Source organism: Lissotriton helveticus, chromosome 10 (genome assembly GCF_964261635.1).
Source record: "Lissotriton helveticus chromosome 10, aLisHel1.1, whole genome shotgun sequence".
Taxonomy (NCBI): domain Eukaryota; kingdom Metazoa; phylum Chordata; class Amphibia; order Caudata; family Salamandridae; genus Lissotriton; species Lissotriton helveticus.
In genome coordinates, this window is record NC_136071.1 from 8,285,502 (window position 1) to 8,308,255 (window position 22,754).

The following is a 22,754-nucleotide window of genomic DNA, read 5'->3' on the forward strand; positions in this document are numbered from 1 at the left end:
GCACCGGCGGACTATAGTGAGCACTTTTTGTTGTCTCTTTTATGTGTTGTAAAAAAAATGTTTCACACACAAGGTACACGTTTACTTTCAGAAACAGTTATTATTCCTGCAGCAAGTGCTCTGACACAAAAGTGCAAGGTGGCATTGATCCACTGTATTACAGTGAAAGGTCTATATAAATATATTTAATTACATTATGTGGGTAATTTTTTTTGCTTGTATTCGGGCCATAGCACACAGGCTATTTCACACCACTATTTGTTACATGTGCCACATTGCAACGCATTTGTTAATTCTGCAGACTAACATTTCTGAAATGGCGTCTGTACTTTTGCGTGTAATAAGTGCAAAATGTTCGGGATAGTTTTCACTGAATACAAAGCCCGTTTCAAAAACGTCGGCGCCATACTCCTTAAAGGCTCGTGTTTACATGGTAAAGAAAATGCTTTACAGATGTACGTGGTACACGTTTACTTTACATGCAGCAATTATAAATCTCGGCGGCATGTTCCTCGGTGGTCTAGTTTCAATGTTGAAGTAAATGCATACTTGCATTCGGGCCATAACACCCAGGCTATGTCGCACCACTTATGGTTCCATGTGTCACATAGCATCGCCTTCTTTTATTTTGGAGTTTAACATTTCTGTGATGGTGCTTCTACTTATGCGTGTAATGAGTGAAAAATGTTTGAAACAGTTTTCGCTGAATACAAAGCTGTATAAAACATAAGATACAACATTCTTCGAATAAGGCACACGTTCACTTTACATACAGCGATTATATAATTATGCGGCATGTTCCTGAAAGGCCTTCTTTCAAAAGTTAAAGTAAATGCATGTGGCCCATATTTAAAGCATCACAAACAAAAAATTCCGACAGCATTTTACCAAAATGTTTTACATCTATACATTTGCAATTTCATTTTGTGTTATATTTTCACATGCACTACTTTAAAAATATATCCATTTACAGAAAGCATCCTAGGATTTGTAGTAAACAACTGATATACATTCATTTAGCTATATGTTACAAATACGAAGTGAAACTCACAGCATGTATTAAAAGAAACGAAACTGTTTAAAACTGAAACTTACTGCATGCATTAAAAGAAACGAAACTGTTCAAAAAGGACAGTCACCTTTGCCCTTTTACTTTACATTGAAAAGAGCCAGACATGTTTTTTCGCACTTAGCCGACTTTCTCACTATCCTGAAGTATTTGTTAGTCCTGTGAGCCTTGCATTTTATTGCCTTTAACCTTTGCTATCTGATCACAGCCGATACTTACATCGGGACTTTACCAGTTGCTACACAGACCCTTACTTGCTGAGAACAACAACGTAAGTTCCGAGACCTATTTGCTTCCTACTCGACTTCGCTACTGATCTATCAATTATTTGCATTCAAAGGTAAGCTTTTTTTTACGTATTTCATTTAATATTATTCGCTGCTATTAATATACAAGCATTCAATAATTTATGAAACTCGTTCCTTTATTTAGTGGCCCGCAGTTTTGGTTTGACCTAATTGATATCCCGATATTTTGCATGCAGGTTTTATTTACGGGGAGGTAGTAGAGCCCTATATCAAAAACAAATACAAGGAGTGTGCTTTGTACTGTTAAATCATGTATGCGCGCTTGCAGGACTAAACGCCATGTTCAATAATATACTGATATGTTTGTGAGTGCTTCGAGAAGGTACAGTTCATTGCAAGCCATTTTTTCAGTTACATGATTGTGGGTCAATGTGGCATTATTGTGCAAAGTATTTCCGTAATGCTAGATGCATTTGTATAGGATGATATAATGGAGACGGAAAGGGGGTTTTCTATACGCAAAATATACTAGCTTTTAAGTCTTGCCTCCATTTCCTCTACCTTCTACCGTACGTTAATACTCGATGTTTTGGCTGCAAATATTATAATGGGCAAAATTGTTTTGCAGAATTGTAAAGTATTACACAAGGAGTGTGCTTATAATTAAGCCCATGCACACGCAGTGATTTAAAAGCAACGAGCCCGTTTTTAAATATAACCGCTCCTTGCCTGTCTTACAGCACCTTTCCTTACACTACCGTATTTAAATAAAGTCATCAGTTGCATTTTTATGTAGCACGGACTTCACTCTACTGCGTAAAAGCTGCGTGCAACAGTGAGGCCATGTCACCTGTAGCGCCAACTTACTCATGCTTATTTTTCTGTAATGTTATGCTTTCTACACGGCGGAAGCCCATTGACCCACAGGTGCCAGTATGGCGGTGCTCAATGCAAAATGAGGCAGCAGCACGCAGCAATTAATAAGCAACAATGAGCCCATTTTAAAACATACCGCCGCCTGTTGTCTGTTTTTTAGCGCCTTTGCTTACACCACCGTATTTAAATAAAGTAATTTCTAGCACTTTTAAATAGCACGGGCTTCACCCAAGTGCATGCAAGCAGCATGCAACAGTACAGCCATGTCACCCGTAGCGGCGACTTACTAATAAACAACAGCGAGTCCATTTTAAAAAATACAGCCGCTCGTTGTTTTTTTTAAAGCGCCTTTACTTACACAACAGTATTTATATAAAGTAATCTGTAACACTTTTAGATACTGCGGACTTCACCAAGCATTCAATAAATTATTTAACTCGTTACTCTATTTAGTGGCCCGCAGTTTTGGTCTGACGTAATTGATATCCCGATATTTTGCATGCAGGTTTTATTTACGGGGAGGTAGTAGAGCCCTATATCAAAATCAGATACAAAGAGTGTGCTTTGTACTGTTAAATCATGTATGCGCGTTTGCACGACTAAACGTTCAATAATATACTGATATGTTTGTGAGTGCTTCGAGAAGGTACAGTTCATTGCAAGCCATTTTTTCAGTTACATGATTGTGGGTCAATGTGGCATTATTGTGCAAAGTATTTCCGTAATGCTAGATGCATTTGTATAGGATGATATAATGGAGACGGAAAGGGGGTTTTCTATACGCAAAATATACTAGCTTTTAAGTCTTGCCTCCATTTCCTCTACCTTCTACCGTACGTTAATACTCGATGTTTTGGCTGCAAATATTATAATGGGCAAAATTGTTTTGCAGAATTGTAAAGTATTACACAAGGAGTGTGCTTATAATTAAGCCCATGCACACGCAGTGATTTAAAAGCAACGAGCCCGTTTTCAAATATAACCGCTCCTTGCCTGTCTTACAGCACCTTTCCTTACACTACCGTATTTAAATAAAGTAATCAGTTGCATTTTTATTTAGCACGGACTTCACTCTACTGCGTAAAAGCTGCGTGCAACAGTGAGGCCATGTCACCTGTAGCGCCAACTTACTCATGCTTATTTTTCTGTAATGTTATGCTTTCTACACGGCGGAAGCCCATTGACCCACAGGTGCCAGTATGGCGGTGCTCAATGCAAAATGAGGCAGCAGCACGCAGCAATTAATAAGCAACAATGAGCCCATTTTAAAACATACCGCCGCCTGTTGTCTGTTTTATAGCGCCTTTGCTTACACCACCGTATTTAAATAAAGTAATTTCTAGCACTTTTAAATAGCACGGGCTTCACCCAAGTGCGTGCAAGCAGCATGCAACAGTACAGCCATGTCACCCGTAGCGTCGACTTACTAATAAACAACAGCGAGTCCATTTTAAAAAATACAGCCGCTTGTTGTTTTTTTTAAAGCGCCTTTACTTACAGAACAGTATTTATATAAAGTAATCTGTAACACTTTTAGATACTGCGGACTTCACCAAGCATTCAATAAATTATTAAACTCGTTACTCTATTTAGTGGCCCGCAGTTTTGGTCTGACGTAATTGATATCCCGATATTTTGCATGCAGGTTTTATTTACGGGGAGGTAGTAGAGCCCTATATCAAAATCAAATACAAAGAGTGTGCTTTGTACTGTTAAATCATGTATGCGCGCTTGCACGACTAAACGTTCAATAATATACTGATATGTTTGTGAGTGCTTCGAGAAGCTACAGTTCATTGCAAGCCATTTTTTCAGTTACGTGATTGTGGGTCAATGTGGCATTATTGTGCAAAGTATTTCCGTAATGCTACTTGCATTTGTATAGGTTTGATATAATGAAGACGGAAAGGGGGTTTTCTATACGCAAAATATACTAGCTTTTAAGTCTTGCCTCCATTTCCTCTACCTTCTACCGTACGTAAATACTCGATGTTTTGGCTGCAAATATTATAATGGACAAAATTGTTTTGCAGAATTATAAAGTATTACACAGGGAGTGTGCTTATAATTAAGCCCATGCACACGCAGTGATTTAAAAGCAACGAGCCCGTTTTTAAATATAACCGCTCCTTGCCTGTCTTACAGCACCTTTCCTTACACTACCGTATTTAAATAAAGTAATCAGTTGCATTTTTATTTAGCACGGACTTCACTCTACTGCGTAAAAGCTGCGTGCAACAGTGAGGCCATGTCACCTGTAGCGCCAACTTACTCATGCTTACTTTTCTGTAATGTTATGCTTTCTACAGGGCGGAAGCCCATTGACCCACAGGTGCCAGTATGGCGGTGCTCAATGCAAAATGAGGCAGCAGCACGCAGCAATTAATAAGCAACAATGAGCCCATTTTAAAACATACCGCCGCCTGTTGTTTGTTTTATAGCGCCTTTGCTTACACCACCGTATATAAATAAAGTAATTTCTAGCACTTTTAAATAGCACGGGCTTCACCCAAGTTCGTGCAAGCAGCATGCAACAGTACAGCCATGTCACCCGTAGCGTCGACTTACTAATAAACAACAGCGAGCCCATTTATAATACAGCCGCTCGTTGTTTTTTTTAAAGCGCCTTTACTTACACAACAGTATTTATATAAAGTAATCTGTAACACTTTTAGATACTGCGGACTTCACCAAGCATTCAATAAATTATTAAACTCGTTACTCTATTTAGTGGCCCGCAGTTTTGGTCTGACGTAATTGATATCCCGATATTTTGCATGCAGGTTTTATTTACGGGGAGGTAGTAGAGCCCTATATCAAAATCAAATACAAAGAGTGTGCTTTGTAGTGTTAAATCATGTATGCGCGCTTGCACGACTAAACGTTCAATAATATACTGATATGTTTGTGAGTGCTTCGAGAAGCTACAGTTCATTGCAAGCCATTTTTTCAGTTACGTGATTGTGGGTCAATGTGGCATTATTGTGCAAAGTATTTCCGTAATGCTACTTGCATTTGTATAGGTTTGATATAATGAAGACGGAAAGGGGGTTTTCTATACGCAAAATATACTAGCTTTTAAGTCTTGCCTCCATTTCCTCTACCTTCTACCGTACGTAAATACTCGATGTTTTGGCTGCAAATATTATAATGGGCAAAATTGTTTTGCAGAATTATAAAGTATTACACAGGGAGTGTGCTTATAATTAAGCCCATGCACACGCAGTGATTTAAAAGCAACGAGCCCGTTTTTAAATATAACCGCTCCTTGCCTGTCTTACAGCACCTTTCCTTACACTACCGTATTTAAATAAAGTAATCAGTTGCATTTTTATTTAGCACGGACTTCACTCTACTGCGTAAAAGCTGCGTGCAACAGTGAGGCCATGTCACCTGTAGCGCCAACTTACTCATGCTTATTTTTCTGTAATGTTATGCTTTCTACAGGGCGGAAGCTCATTGACCCACAGGTGCCAGTATGGCGGTGCTCAATGCAAAATGAGGCAGCAGCACGCAGCAATTAATAAGCAACAATGAGCCCATTTTAAAACATACCGCCGCCTGTTGTCTGTTTTATAGCGCCTTTGCTTACACCACCGTATATAAATAAAGTAATTTCTAGCACTTTTAAATAGCACGGGCTTCACCCAAGTGCGTGCAAGCAGCATGCAACAGTACAGCCATGTCACCCGTAGCGTCGACTTACTAATAAACAACAGCGAGCCCATTTATAATACAGCCGCTCGTTGTTTTTTTTAAAGCGCCTTTACTTACACAACAGTATTTATATAAAGTAATCTGTAACACTTTTAGATACTGCGGACTTCACCAAGCATTCAATAAATTATTAAACTCGTTACTCTATTTAGTGGCCCGCAGTTTTGGTCTGACGTAATTGATATCCCGATATTTTGCATGCAGGTTTTATTTACGGGGAGGTAGTAGAGCCCTATATCAAAATCAGATACAAAGAGTGTGCTTTGTACTGTTAAATCATGTATGCGCGGTTGTATGACTAAACGCCATGTTCAATAATATACTGATATGTTTATGAGTGCTTCGAGAAGCTACAGTTCATTGCAAGCCATTTTTTCAGTTACATGATTGTTGGTCAATGTGGCATTATCGAGCAAATTAATTAAACGGCCAATGATGGCACCTTACTCTATAAATAAAAATATATGAAGTTTGCATATACTTTCTTCATATAACATAAGTAAACGCACGTGCTGTTCTACTAATATATGCATAAAATAACTTTATGCATTCAAAAATCCAATGCCCGGCAACTATTAACTTCTCTTATTTTTCAAAATTACTTCTTCAAAAATAGTTATAGTAGTCGCGTCTGCTGGTTAAGGAATAAAGTAATGGAAAGCAGGTGTTTTATTATCTAAAAAACTAGCATAATAAGAACTTTACTCTATCAAGTCTTCTAGTGGTTAATTTTCACCTACCTACTACCGGATGCCTTTCTGCCCTTTGCCGATCACGTACACATTTTAATTCGGCCTTAATCGTCTGCTACAACCATTAGCACCAAGTGTTCAGGAAAGGGCCCCGGGATATTGCTAACTGCTGTAACAGTCTTTAAGTCTTTACTGTCCTATTTTAACGTTTGTCTAAAAGGTACTCGGCGCCATAAGGCTGGCGCCCGGGCTGATTTGTTTCAATGTAACTTTTCAGCCACTCTAAAACACATTGCAAACAGTTAACTATTAAGTTACCGAGCACTGTTGTTAGTCAATCTGGCCATGCTTATTCACCTACTACCCACTTCCAGACCTCCTTTTCGAATGTAAAAAAGTTCCAGTAGACATAAAATGTGCAGGTCCATATTCATGCATAATATTTCTCGGAAAAATAAAGTATTACACAGGGAGTGTGCATTATTAAGCCCATGCACACGCAGTCATTTAAAAGCAACAACGAGCCCGTTTTAAAATATACCTGCTCCTTGCCTGTCTCACAGCACCTTTCCTGAGACTACCGTATTTAAATAAAGTAATCTGTAGCACTTTTAAATAGCGCGGACTTCACCTAGGTGCGTGCAAGCCGCATGTGACAGTGCAGCCATGTCACCCGTAGCATTGACTTAAACATAGTTCTTTCTGTATATTATTGTGCTCTTGTTTTTTTTTTTTTATTTCCCAGCCCCGAACAAAATTATGTATCAGAGCACTTTACATATAGGCAGCCCCCACCCCCCACCCCTCTGCATGCGCACACACAGGCGACCGCATGCTCTCGCAGGCACACGGCAGACACTCGCTCACACACAACCCCCTCCCCCACAGTCACACACACGCACTCCAGACACATACACACGCGCGTGACCCCCATTCCCACCACTTACCTGGCTCTTTCGGCGTGTTCAGTGTCTCATCGCTCCACTTCTTCCTCGGCGGCGGCGGCTGTGGCGCCGGGCGGGTCTTCCTGCTGGATTGCAGGCCCCGCCCCCGTCTCAGACAAAAGTGCCTGACTTCCGTTTTTATTTAAATGTTTTCCATTCCTGCTGCCAACCTGTGGCAGTATGGAATATTATTACTCTTTCCTAAATTGTTAAGGTGTACCCGTAGAAGTGCAGGTAATTGCTGAAAAAGCAGAACGGGTGTTTTTGAATAGCCACAAATGTAACTCAGTTACCCTGTTTCCATTGCATGGGCTTGAGTTTGGTGTTGGCATTACTGAGAAGGCTCGTCTACTCCTCTTAGTGTCTTGTTCAGAGGTATAGGTTGCACGTACATTGTGCGACTTTTTGCCTTAGTAATCCGATCACAAACTTTTTAAATGTAGAAATTACACGAGAGCGCCAACTATCTTTGTGAATTATTTCCCCAAAGTGCACGCTACTTGGATATAGCGACAAACTCATCTCTTGCCTTTGCACCAGGCAAGATGGATGCATTTTCAAAGCACCGCCCATTGAAACTCGCTTCTCACTAAAGGAGCCATGTATTTGTGCCCCTGGTGTTAGCAGACCTGAAAGCGCTATTCACCCACAGCAGGATGCAAATGCGCATCTCAATGCATCCATTCATGCTGCCACTTGGACAGTATAGGAACATTCTGAAACAGGTTTTAATCTAGAAAATTAACTGAAAATCTTCTGTGGAATACAGTGGAAAAAACTCTAGATGTGCAAGATGCATGACTGACTTGCATGTCTCCTTCAATGAAGCAAATCATTCTGAGGTGCGTGCTAGACTGGCCTCTATCATTTTCCCCCAACATTTTTTACAGCATTTATCTGTCCAGGCAGGAGAATTGTGCAGTGACCCAGATTAGTGGTATGGGATATTTATTAAAGACTAGCTGGAATCTTGCCTGCCTCAACCTGTGGCACTAGTATGCAAGAGGGCTCAAGTCAACTGATCCGGGTCTCCTAGCTATTGGCATTGTAAATCACAATGCCTTTTCTACATTTTTAAAAAAAATGCATTGTCCTTTGCAATGTCAATAGCTCAAACTCACATGAATGCGAGACGTATTGTATAAGTTTGTTATAATGAAGACGGAAAGCGAGTTTTCTATTGCGCAAAATATAGTAGCTTTTAAGCCTTGCCTCCATTTCCTTTACCTTCTTCCGTACCTAAATGCTCGATGCTTTGCCTGCAAATATTATATTCGGTAAAACTGTTGTTCAGAAAAATAAAGTATTACACAGGGAGTGTGCATTATTAAGCTCGTGCACATGCAGTGATTTAAAAGCAACAACGAGCCCGTTTTAAAATATACCTGCTCCTTGCCTGTCTCACAGCACCTTTCCTTAGACTACCATATTTAAATAAAGTAATCTGTAGCACTTTTAGATAGCGCGGACTTCACCTAGGTGCGTGCAAAACGCATGTAACAGTGCAGCCATGTCACCCGTAGCATTGACTTAAACATAGTTCTTTCTGTATATTATTGTGCTCTTTGCAACGTAAGAGCCCATATACACAGGTCATTTGGCAAGGCTAAATGCAAATTGAGCTGATGTTCATGCAGCAATTAATAAGCAACGTGGAGTCCATTTTAAAATACAGCTGCTCGTTGCCTGTCTTAGAGCGCCTTTGCTTAGACCACCATAATTAAATAAAATAATCTGTAGCATTTTTATATAGTGCTTACTTTACTCGAGTACGTGAAACCAGTATGCAACAGTGAGGCAATATTACAACATAGCCGGCAGTATGGCAGGACTGAAATAGATGTCATTCTTTCTTTCAGGCCCCCATAATTGCATTCAAGACATACATAACACCAGTTCTCAGTACATGCTTTACCAGCCACATATACTACCAACAATTAGTGTCTTTTTTACCAAACACAAACATCACCACCTGGCAGTACACATTTTCATCAGGAACACACATTATTAGTTCTTAGGACATGCTTTTACCAAGCACACATGAACAAATGGCAATGCCCACTTCCAACAAGCACACACACCACCAGCCATCACAAAATGCTTTCATCAGGTATATACCAACAGCTGGCAGTACACACTTCCACCATGCATAAACACCACTATCCATCAATACATGCTTTCACCAAGCAAAACCCACCAGCTGACAGTACACACTTTCACCAAACACACACACACCAGCCATCAATATGCAATTTTTACATGCACACACACCACCAAACATAAATGTATACATCATTTGATGACATATTTAGAATCAACTATGGTAGCAATCACAGTATGGTGCACCTTAGTTTTAAATATATTCATCTAAAATGCAGCATTACTCTTGCAACAAAAATAAATACACATTTTTTGTAACTTCTATTTATACACTTTTTTGACATTTGGTGTTAAAATATTTAGCAATGCCAGTAGCTAAAATATTAATTAACATGACACATATTGCATTATAAATGCAAGTATTTTGAGCTGTCAGGCGTTTTTTCATGCTATGAATAATGACCACTAACATGTTTTATTATGTTAGAAGCTGACACTGCACTCTTCACTAGGCATACAGCACCATCTGTCAGTCATGCCTTTACGAAAAAAAACACCAAAACAGCCTTCAGTACATGCTTTCACCAGACACACATCAACAACTGAAAGTGCATACTTCAACTAAACAGACAAACATTCAGTTATCAATGCACGATTTCTACAGGCACACAAATCACCAACTAGCCATGCATGCATTATTTAACACAATTATAATTTACTAATATAGCAATTGCAATATGACACACCTTACTTTTACACTTACTTATGTAAAGCACAGCATGTCACCATTGCTACAAAAACATAAATACACATTTTTAGCCCTGCTATTTCTATACTTCTGTTGCAGTAGGAGTCCAAATATTTAGCAATGCAAATACTTCAAACTTAATTAACATAAAACATATTGCATTCAAAATGCTACTGTTTTAAACTGTTATGAAATTTCCATTGAAAAATAATAACCATCTATGTATGATTATTATTTTATGAGAATGCAAAGCCTAACATTATAGAGGAGAGAGTAATTGAACAATATATAATTATGCTAAGGACTAATATGTAGGCAACCTAAAAGCATCAGCATAGCTATATATACAATAGGATGCTACTTACATATACTTCTAAATGATAAAGAATGTATTAATAATGCTGTATATAATAACGTTTGTGCAATTGTGAACAGCAATGATCTCCAAGTAAATCTACAAGATGCTTGATATATCTATATAAAAAATTATACAAAAGTTTATTATAACATTTTGGTATCATCCTGTTAAATATGTTTCTTAAAATATATGTTCTTTAACATACATATTGTTTTAATGCTATTGTATAACAAATAAATAATATATACATATTATTAATTATATATAACATATTACTTTGTATTACAGGTCCTGCAAAAGAAGAAGAAATCAATAAGGTAAAGATCTATTTTTTTATTGTTATTATCATTTAAAAGCCGACCTATAAATCACAATACTATAGTTATTATTTGTACAAAAAAGTAACTATACAATATATCTAGTAAGTACACACATATTGTAAAATATTAACATACAAATAACCTTTTGTAAATATAAAATAATGCATAATAGCATACAAGCTCAATACCATCAAGGCCATGAAAAGTTTTCTATACATTCAAGAGGCAAACAATGCCTTCCAAATAGTACCTTCGCTATTATTCACAACCAAAATAAATTAGCAAATATATGGGATGCAGAAGATTTACATAATATAATGGATCTTGGAAATGCATTATATTTAGAGATGCATTCAATCAATAAACAGGATTATATGCATCCTGATGATCTGCCTAAATATATTACACATGGAAATGATATTTATGCAATTAAATTAGGAGAAGCTTACTATGGTAATATATTTACACATTTTGATTTGATATATCCAGACATACAAGAAGCATTAAATTTATCAATAACAGCTTCTGGAGTATTGCTTTGTATGGATGTCTATGTTATATCTATTTTTAAAAATGAAGATAGCTATTTTGTATTTGATTCACATAGCCGGAATGAGACTGGAATGCCACAACATGATGGCACATGTGTACTACTTAAAAAAAAAACTTTTCAAGAAGTAATTCATTATATTAAAAATTTAGCAAATAGCATAAAACCATTTAATGCAGTAGATGTCCAATTTGAATTAACACCAATAAATATTCGAAAAATACTAAAGACATCATTTGAACGTGCATTAAAACTAGAAGAAAAAAAGTCACAAAAAACAACAAATTTTTTTGTACATAAAGCAGACATTTATGTACAACAAAATAGCAATAACAACGAAAATGTTGAAGCATCAACATCAACGTTACAAAAAAAACATACAGAAAATACTACAAATACAGAAGTAGCAAAATCATCCTTAAATACATTATCTGAAACGGCTACTTTAATAAAAACAGCAACAAAAAGACCTTTCACCAAAAAAAAAATAGTAAACGTTGTAAAAAACAGAAAATAATTCTTCTTAGCAAAGAAATAGAACTTACTGAAGACTTGCAAAATATTAAAAAAGATAAAAAGAAAATCTCAAAAAATAAAACTAGTGAACAAGAGTTAATTTTAAAAGAGCAATTACTATCGAATATAACATTAGATACTAGCAAAAGTAAAGTCAGTAATGTTACTGCAAAAAAATCTGAAAATAGTCATATACAACAACTCTCTGACAAGGCATTAGATGTTAATAATATAAGCATTATTACTAATGAGCATACAGATAGTAGCAAGTTAATAGAAGTAAATAATCGCATTTTAAATACAAAATTTCAAGAAAATGAACTACATAGCTTATATATTTGCAATATTATATTTGCTGTACTTTACAACAAATTAACATTTATGAAAAACTGGTCCATACAAGAGATACATAATATAATGCAACTTGGGGAAAAAATGTATGAAGACATGCTGATGTTTTATAATAGACAAAATATAGACATAAATGATATACCTAAATACATTAAATATAATAATACAACATATTCAATTCAGCTTAAAAAAAACAAATACATATAATTTTACAGAATAATACTTTACAAAAAAACATAACATTAGCTTTACAAAATACATTAACTACATATAATTCTGTCATAATGTACTTGAATAAAATAGTATTTGTTATTACCAAACAAGATAACAACTACTTTACTTACTATTTGAGTACAACATCACAGAGTAAGGAAACGCATAATTGCACAACTATACTTTTACATACTACAACAATAACACATTTAGTGCAACATATAACAATGCTTTCAAATAACATTTTACCCCTAAATCATGAATCAATATCACTAACTATTATACCAATTACTATTAATGCAATACTTAAAAGTTCTTTTCAAAAAGGTCAAAGGAGACTAATTACACAAAATAAAAAAAAGGACTTACACATATGGTAATACATTATAGTGCTACATTAGCATCTGAAGCTATACCTGTTATTCCTATAGATATTGAACTAAATGTTACTAACAAAAATGATAATATTAGTTTACAGCAAACAAATGAAATAGAACATATTATAAGGCCTAATATTTTTAATGAATACTCTGAAATACAAGAACTTACTATTAGCCAAACAAAAATTAATGTTACTTCCGTTGAAAATGTGGCATTACATGCAAGACAAAATACAAATATTAATCAATCAATTACAAAGTATATTATAGATAACTTTATTAATCAAATCCATTATGGGCCTGAATATATATGCACTATTTGTAACCAAATGTGGCATAAAGAAACAGTTAGAAATATCTGCAATATAATACACAACAAGACTTTTATATTATGTAATATCAGTAACCAGGAAAGTAATTATATATGTAATACATGCTATAAGTACATTATGCAAAATAAAATTCCACCATGTTCAGTTTATAATGGCATGAGTTTCCCTGATATACCACCTGAATTACATTTGTATGAGTTAGAAGAAAGATTAATATCTCCAAGAATACCTTTTTTGCAAATTAAAACACTGCCACGTGGATTTCAAAAATCCTTAACAGGTGCTGTAGTAAACGTTCCAGCCGATGTTATGACCACTATTACAATATTACCAAGGCAAATGAGTGATACTATGACAATACCAATAAAATTAAAAAGAAAATTACAGTATAAATCATACACACATTATGAAAATGTAAGACCAAATATAGTTAAAAGAGCAGCTTCATGGTTAGCATACAATAGTGATTTGTTTAAAGAATATGAAGTAACTATAAATTCAGATTGGGAATATGTTCCAATTGAAACAAATACTATACAAACATCTGATAGTAGTAATGATTCAAGTAGTACAGATAACATGCCTGTAGGCAATTTAGATACATTATTAACTAATGAAACAATAACAGACGATAACATAAATGTATTAAATTTAGCACCCGCTGAACATAATACACCACGTGGATTATATGAGGATAAAGATTCTGAATATTTAGCATTTCCTACAATATTTTGTGGGAAACGTAGAACAGCTAATAAAGATAGACATGTATCAGTACATTATAGTACAATATGTAAAGTAGAATTACGTAGTTATGATAAGAGAGTAGCTAATAATATAACAAATATGTTTTTCAAATTGAAAAAATTGCAAATTAAACAAATACAAGATAAAATCTTTATATCACTTAGAAGACATTTTACTGATGGCAAAGTAATTACAGTAAAAGACATAAAAGAAAATTTACAAACTATATTGCACTTTAATGAGGGATACAAAATATTAAAAACAATACGGAGCTCTCCTCCTTACTGGGAAAATTGCAAACGTGATTTGTTTGCTATGATAAGACAATTGGGCATTCCAACTTTTTTTTTTACTTTGTCTGCAGCAGAAAAAAAATGGTATCACTTAATTAATATACTGTTACGTGTAAAGAAACTTAAAGAATGCACTAGAGAAGAGTTCAAAAGTATGTCTTGGGAAAGTAAATGTAGTTTAATACAACAAGATCCTATAACATGTGCACGACACTTTGATTATCAAGTAAAAAAATTATTTAACTGCATTTTATTGGACAAGAGTAATCCAATAGGTAAAATATCAGATTATTTTTACAGAGTTGAATTTCAACAAAGAGGATCCCCACATATACATGCTTTACTTTGGGTAAATAATGCACCACAGTATAGCATAGACAAAGATGACAAAGTTATATCTTTTATTAACAAACATATAACTTGTCACAAAACAGAAGAACTGTCCTTTGAATGTTTACTTCCATTGCAGAAACATGGACATACTAAAAATTGTCGTATAAAACATAAAAAAATATGCAAATATCAATACCCAAAATATCCTATGCCATGTACTAAAATATTAAAGCCATTACAATTAGATAAAAAAGATACAATTGCAAAGCAACAAATTGATATTATCTATTCTACTATGTCCTCAGAAAGCTTTCCACATAACACATATGAAGAGTTTCTACACAAAATAGAATTAACAGAAGAGCAATATATAAAATGCATACGCTTACAAATTAACAAAACAACTATATTTTTGCAAAGAACACCAGCTGAATCTTTTATTAATAATTACAATAGAATAATATTACAGGCATGGCAAGCTAACATAGATATACAATATGTCTTAGATGCATATGCTTGTGCAGTATATATTGTATCATATTTGAGTAAATCTCAGCGAGGATTAAGCAAAATAATAGCACAAGCCGCAAAAGAAGTGTCTCATAATGTAAACATTAAAGAGCAATTAAAGCATATTGGAAACAAATTTTTGAATTGCACTGAAATTAGTGCACAAGAAGCTGCTTATCTAATACTACAAATGCCATTACGGAAAAGCTCTAGATCATTTTTATTTATCAATACAAGCTTACCAGACAAACGAACTTACTTAATGAAAGACATGCATACAATAAACATGATGCCAGAAACATCAACAAAAGTACAACTTGATAATATAATTAATAAGTATAGCAAACGACCAATAACATTAGAAAAATGTACTTTGGCTGATTATGCATCTAAATATAATATAGTACCAAAGAGTAAAATAAAAAAAGTACAAAACAGTTATGATAATTTACTGTTAGAAACAAACTTTTATAGTTCTGATGATGAGGAACTTGAAATAAATGAATTAATTGCCAATGAAACTACTGAAAAATACACTTGCCGTAAAAAAACTAAAATAATACGATATCGCAAATTTAATAAAATTAATGAGCCTGAAGACTATTACAGAGAATTATTGATGCTTTTTTACCCCTGGAGAATAGAAAGTAATATAATTTCAGACAAAGATACATACTACGAAAGATACTTGGAGTTACAAACAGAAATTGATAATAATTATTCCTTATATAACAAGCAACATATAATACCCTTTAATGATGAAGAACATAATAATGACAATATACTGATATCACCAGCATCACCAGCAGAACAGATACCAATAGATGACAGTGAAATACATGCACATAATAATCATGATGTAAACTATGACTTGTCACTAGATTTAGGAGTTAGAAGTACAACAGAAGAAGATTTACTGGTAAATAATTTATTACCTGAAGAAGAATACAATTACATAATGCAAAATTTAACATCTGAGCAACTAAATTTTGTATATCACCATTTAAATTGGCTGAAGACTCAAACAACAAATTTCTTTACTTTTTGTACTGGCGGTGCAGGAGTAGGTAAAAGTTTTCTTATAACTGCACTTTATCAAACATTACTGAGATACTACAATACTAAAGCAGGAGAAAATCCAGACAATATTCATATCTTGCTTACTGCACCAACAGGACAAGCAGCACATAATATTAATGGACAAACTTTACATAGCACATTCAAAATTCCAATCTCACAAACTTTATCATATAAACAATTAACACATGAAAATAGAGCAGCACTACAAAGCAAACTAATGCATTTAAAAGTATTAGTTATAGATGAAATTTCAATGGTAGGAACAAATATGCTCACTTTCATACACAATAGAATGCAAGAAATAAAAGCCTCAAACAATCCTTTTGGAGGAATTTCTATATTAGCTATTGGAGACTTTTACCAATTGAAACCAGTTTTTGATTCATATATATTTGAAAATTCAAGACACATGTATGCACCATTGAGTACAAACTTGTGGCAAACAAATTTCAAATTATATGAACTTACTAAAATAATGCGACAAATAAATGATTTACCATTTGCAGAAATGCTTAATAGACTAAGAATAGGTGAACATACTAATGATGATATACAAACATTAAAGACTCGCGAAATACAACCTGACTTACATATAATAAAATCAATACCATATATCATGGGTACAAATAAAGAGGTAGATGAAATTAATGATATTGTTTTACAAGAACACATGAAACATTATCCTATGTACATAACAATAGCAATAGATACAGTAGCAGGAGACCTAACTGCAATAGCAAAAGAAGCAATACTAGAAAGATTACCTACAAATGCAACACAAACAATGAATTTGTCAAAGACATTACATATTGCCATAAAATTAAGATATGATCTAACTTCAAACATTAATGTTAATGATGGTTTAACTAATGGTGCAACAGGCATAGTTGAGTATGTAGATTGTATAGATGATATCCCAATTATTATTTGGATAATGTTTGACAATCAGAAAATAGGTACACAGACAAGACAACAAAACAAACATCTATATCATACAAATATTTCTAATGCTTGGACACCAATATTAAAAATTTCTCGTCAATTTCAATACAGCAAAAAATGTATAACTATTATACGAAAACAATTCCCAATACGACAATCATCAGCACGTACTATACATAGAACACAAGGACAAACAATAGAACCATTATATATACATTTTAATAACATCAAAACACATCATTTACATTATGTAGCAATTAGTCGTGCAAAATCATTGAAAAATATATATTTGAAAAATTTCAATGAAAATAAGATAGCAACACACTATAAAGTACATGAAGAACTGCTACGCTTAAAAACAGACATGATATTAGAAATATCTATAACACAAATAGCACAATATAGCAAATACTTCACAATAATAACACATAACATAAGATCACTACAAAAACATTTCAAATCAATGAAAGCTGATAATAACATATTAAGTGCTGACATATTATGCTTAACTGAAATTAATATAACACACAAAACACCTAGCAATACATATAATATAGATCATTATAATTGTGTAATATTTGACAATTTTTCCAATAGACAAACAAAACATGGAATTGCAATCTATTCCCAAAAACCAATAATTATAAATCCAATATTTACTACAACACAACAAGTTGACATTCTGACAATAACACAAACAATAAACAACATAAATTACTTAATAGTATTTGTGTACAAACAACCCAAAGTGCCAACAGAAACCTTTTTAGCAATATTAACAACGACAATGAATGCCTACCCACACCATAAATATATAATAATGGGTGACTTTAATATTGATTTACTTCAAACAACACACAATGCTAAATTACTTTTAAGTCACATGTTAACACATTTCAATTGCGAACAAAGAATAACAACAGCTACAACAGACTACAATTCTTTATTAGACCACATTTTTACAAATACATGCTTTATAAATTGTGGCACATTAGAATCATATTACAGTGATCACAAACCAATATGGATAGCTATTTAAATAAATGCATTACATCACTGTCTGTATATATTCATCTGACAACATTATCTACCATTCTAACTTAATGAATTATATTTTACAGATGATTTCTATTGAAGAACTCAAAGACGACAGACAAGTTGATGCCAAACCATATCAAAAAGGAGTTCGTGTCAACGTTATACAATGTTCATCCAAAACTTACTACAGAAACGCCAAAAATGAGAATAAAGTATTGTACCACATGTCATTAGCAGATGAAACTGGATGTATTAAATCAACTTGTTATAACGAAGAATACTATCATCAAACAAAAGAACAAAATGGACTGATGATTCGAAATTACATTGTAAAAGATGGTATAATATTAATAACAAAAAAAACAAAAATTGCAAGAATGCCTCCACTGTCTATTTCCCAATCTCTTATCCAGGAAGCACAGTATATTTTAAATCCAATGGCACCGCCACTGTCTCCTATTAAGGCTGTACGCGAGGCTGCCGTGAAAACACTACTAAGTGTATCTGGAACAGTAACAGAGGTAAGATGCAAGAAAATTATTTTGCTACTACTATAACATTTGACATTTTTTCTCCATTGTAATGCAAAAAAATTTCTTTAACAAAATGCCTATATATAACTGTTCACTATGCAAATGTACTTATAATCCTAGTATGATACATATGTATGAATAATTTGCACTGTACATGCTATCCTATATGAAAATAATATATAATATTCAATGTTATTTTCGACTCTTTTTACCAATATATTCAGAAAAATAAATTTAAAAATAGAGCCAATTCATACTTATTATAAGGTAAGTAAAGCGCTTTACATATGTTTGTGTTTCCTAAAAAAATACATTCTAGAGAAAAAATTTAATTAGTACTCTTACCCAAAAAATTTCTATAACATTCAATATAACTATCACATTGCTTACTTGCAAACAATTTCCAGAACAAAATAAATGTTTTAAAAATAACAATTAACTACCAAGTATAAGGTAAGTAAAGCGCTTTATATATGCTTGTATCTCTAATAAATATGCATTCCTAAAAACAAATTGCATTTGCAATATTCTACTACACAATTTCTTCTATAACGCTTACTATAGCTATAACAATGCTTACTAGCAAACAATTCTAAACAAATTATACTATTTGACAGTAACAATTAACTACCAAGTATAAGGTAAGTAAAGCATTTTACATTTGATAGTAATTGCTGTTAGTATAAAATGCCAAAAAAATACCAATATGCTAATGCTTTCTGCATACAATTATTTTATCAGTACAAAATACATATTAAGACTATTTTGTACTAAAAACTTTAATACAATGTTTACAAATATACAGCAACAATCAATTTAAATAATAAGGTAAGTAAAACACTTTAAATATGATAGTAGCACATTTATTTCAATAGTAAGGTAAGTAAAGCACTCTAAAGCAATGTTTACAAATATACAGCAAGAATCAATTTAAATTATGAGGTAAGTAAAGCACTTTAAATATGATAGTAGCACATTTATTTCAATACTAAGGTAAGTAAAGCACTCTAAATATGATAGTCTTGATAATACAAATACAATAAGAGCAAAACAACAAATCGCAACTAAGTATACGGTGAGTAAATAATTTACAGATAAATATTGATTGCTTAAACACAAATGCTATGCCTTTACGAAAATGTAATCTACAACTAATAAAAATGTGTAAAACAGATTTATTCAATTAAAAGAATACATATATATGACTGCATTAACTCAATAATAAAAAAAACATTTTTAAAATTGCAGATTGAAGATACAAGAACTATAATCGCTAAAGGACAAGAAACAAAAATAAGGAGCATCACAATAAAAGATGCTACCGACTCCGTTAAGATAAGTCTGTGGAGAGAAGCAACAGACTTTATTTTTCATCTTGGAACCTATGTACAGCTGACTCATATGACTGTACACGAATTTAACAGAGAAAAAATATTGAATACGACAAGACATACCACAATACAAGTAAGTGAAATTTGTAAACTATCCAATACAAAAATGCTTTGTTTTTTAACTTTTTTTTCCACAGAAATTGTTTTTTTCAGGCCAGATGACAATATGTACAAATGTATTTTTTGGATAAACTACATAAAGTTTGTATTTACTATAAAAATCGAACATAACAAAGAAAAACATACTTTAGCTTCATAGCTACTATAACACATTCCTCCCCACTGCTGCACTGTCTATTAGAACTAGTGCTGAATACACGTTCAATAGTCGTGCGCAGCACTAGGGAGGTAGCGCTGCTGACAACCATTGCCCGTCAGCAACACTTAAGGTGTCAAAGCAATAAATATTTACAAATTCACAAATACCAATTTACTAATGGCCATTCATTTCAATCAGCATTAAAGCTCATAAAAATGAAACGCCATTATTAATCGAGTATTATGAATTGCAGATACAAATTTCAAACCTGCAAGGAGTGTCACTTAAACATCCTGTAGAACACCCATAAAAAACTAAAATACGATAGCCCAAACATATATGCAATAACAGCAGGTTTGCATATCTTACCATAAGTGTACATGCACATAATGCATGCACACTATTTTGGTATTTTACAATTAAAGAAATTTAATAGTAAAATACCAATTCAATTAGACATCTAAAAACTAGAGGCATATACATCTAAATGCCTCAAAATCTAAAATAACTTAATTGTTATTTTACTAAATCAATAAAATGTCAAATACATTTTTGATGATTCAGTAAAATAATGCCCCAACATACCTGTGACATGTGTACCAATATATAAAGACTAAAAGATTGCCACTATGTCAATAACATAAAAAGGCAACCTGCAAGTACCTCTATTTATAATATTAACTTTTCATTTAGAAATGCTACAAAAGTATATAAATGTTTTTCTACAACTTAATGTACTGCATTTATAAAACTTGCATATATTAATAAAATAATGCAAATGTAATACAATAATTGTTTTTTAAAACAATTTTCCAATAGGTTGTACAACCTCCAAAGGAAACAATTTTCGTCACCTTATATGGAGTTGAAAAAAAATTACAGGAAAATACTACCATGACAGCTCAAGTGGGAACAAACGAAACTTTACAGTCAATAGACATTGTGAATATTGCTTTGATGGACTACTTACGAATAGAACCAGATACTGAAAACTTTGAGGATTCTTTGATGGCATATCTACCCATTAAGCTAAAAGTTTTGTTTTGCAATGGATGCATAACTGATGTGCTTGAAGAAATATAAGGAAACACCAACAACAACAAAAGCTTTTCTTAAAATGCTAATAATTGTTTTCTTGCCTAGAAAGCTTGACACATGTTTATTTTCATACTTGAAGTCATTCTTGAAAAGTAATTTAAAATGACACTAATACAAAGAAAACTATTTTGGCATATAACTGTACTTTTATATAGTGCACTTTATTAAGAGTGTAATACTTTTACAATTGTTTCTTAAAAAACTATGTTCTCCAAAAAAAAACAGTAATAGAATACAACACCATTACAATGTTTGCACAATATATTTGTGATGTTTACAATTATACTATACTACTAATGTATGTTTACTAGCCATAACTGTACTGTTATATGTTACATTTTAATTACAGTATTTGCCTTTTACAATCATTTTCTTACAAACTACCTCGTAAAACAAAAATATTTATGGCTAAAATATTTTGCACTGTTTGCACAATATATTTGTGATGTTTACACTTACCTATTTGAAATTGAAATGTATAAATGGACATTTACTCAATTACCATTAAAAAGTTTTACTTTTTTGCTAAGATATTCTTGTAATCTTTAATGCAAATAAATTTAAATATTGCATAAATAATTTTAACAACAAATACTTTATATGTAGCTTTTTATGTACATAAGAAAACTATAGCATAAAGCAAAAAACATTGCCATTTACAATAATAATAGCTCAAACTTAAATAATGCGAGACCTATTGCATTGCAAATGCTTGTTTAAAACATGGGCTCTATCGCGCTGCACTCTTTTCCCAGCTATGATACAGCACTCAGAATAAGGAGAGAAATAACCAAATGATTCGAATATTCGTTCACTGAAGCTGCTAAGGAGCAGGTCAAGAGTTTGAGTCCCAGCATCCTCTGTTCTGACCTCCCTCCTCCTGACGGTGGTAAATTGTATGTCTGTTATATAAAATACAAATTGATGGTGCCAGATACACCCAAAAGCAAGGTTGGTGGAGTAGGGGAGGCTAGCAGGTGTCACCCCCAAAGGCGGGTTTAGTTATGTACGGCATCTTTGACAAGCACTACAACTTGACACTTTACCACTTTCATAAGCCCTTAACCTCATCGCTGCGGCACAAATTCCGCCGCAGTGCTGAGATTCCAATCGCGG

The 22,754-nt window shown here is 33.4% G+C and overlaps 1 protein-coding gene across 1 annotated transcript; it reads left to right on the plus strand.

The window, feature by feature from the left end:
• The first annotated feature begins 1,124 nt into the window (after window positions 1-1,124).
• Window positions 1,125-22,169, plus strand: LOC144784991 (uncharacterized). The gene is made up of 5 exons (XM_078664113.1): window positions 1,125-1,409; window positions 11,041-11,069; window positions 18,441-18,878; window positions 20,139-20,354; window positions 21,360-22,169. The coding sequence occupies exons 3-5, from the start codon at window positions 18,441-18,443 to the stop codon at window positions 21,621-21,623; spliced, it is 918 nt and encodes a 305-aa protein (XP_078520239.1). The 5' UTR covers window positions 1,125-1,409; window positions 11,041-11,069; the 3' UTR covers window positions 21,624-22,169.
• The last annotated feature ends 585 nt before the right edge of the window (window positions 22,170-22,754 follow it).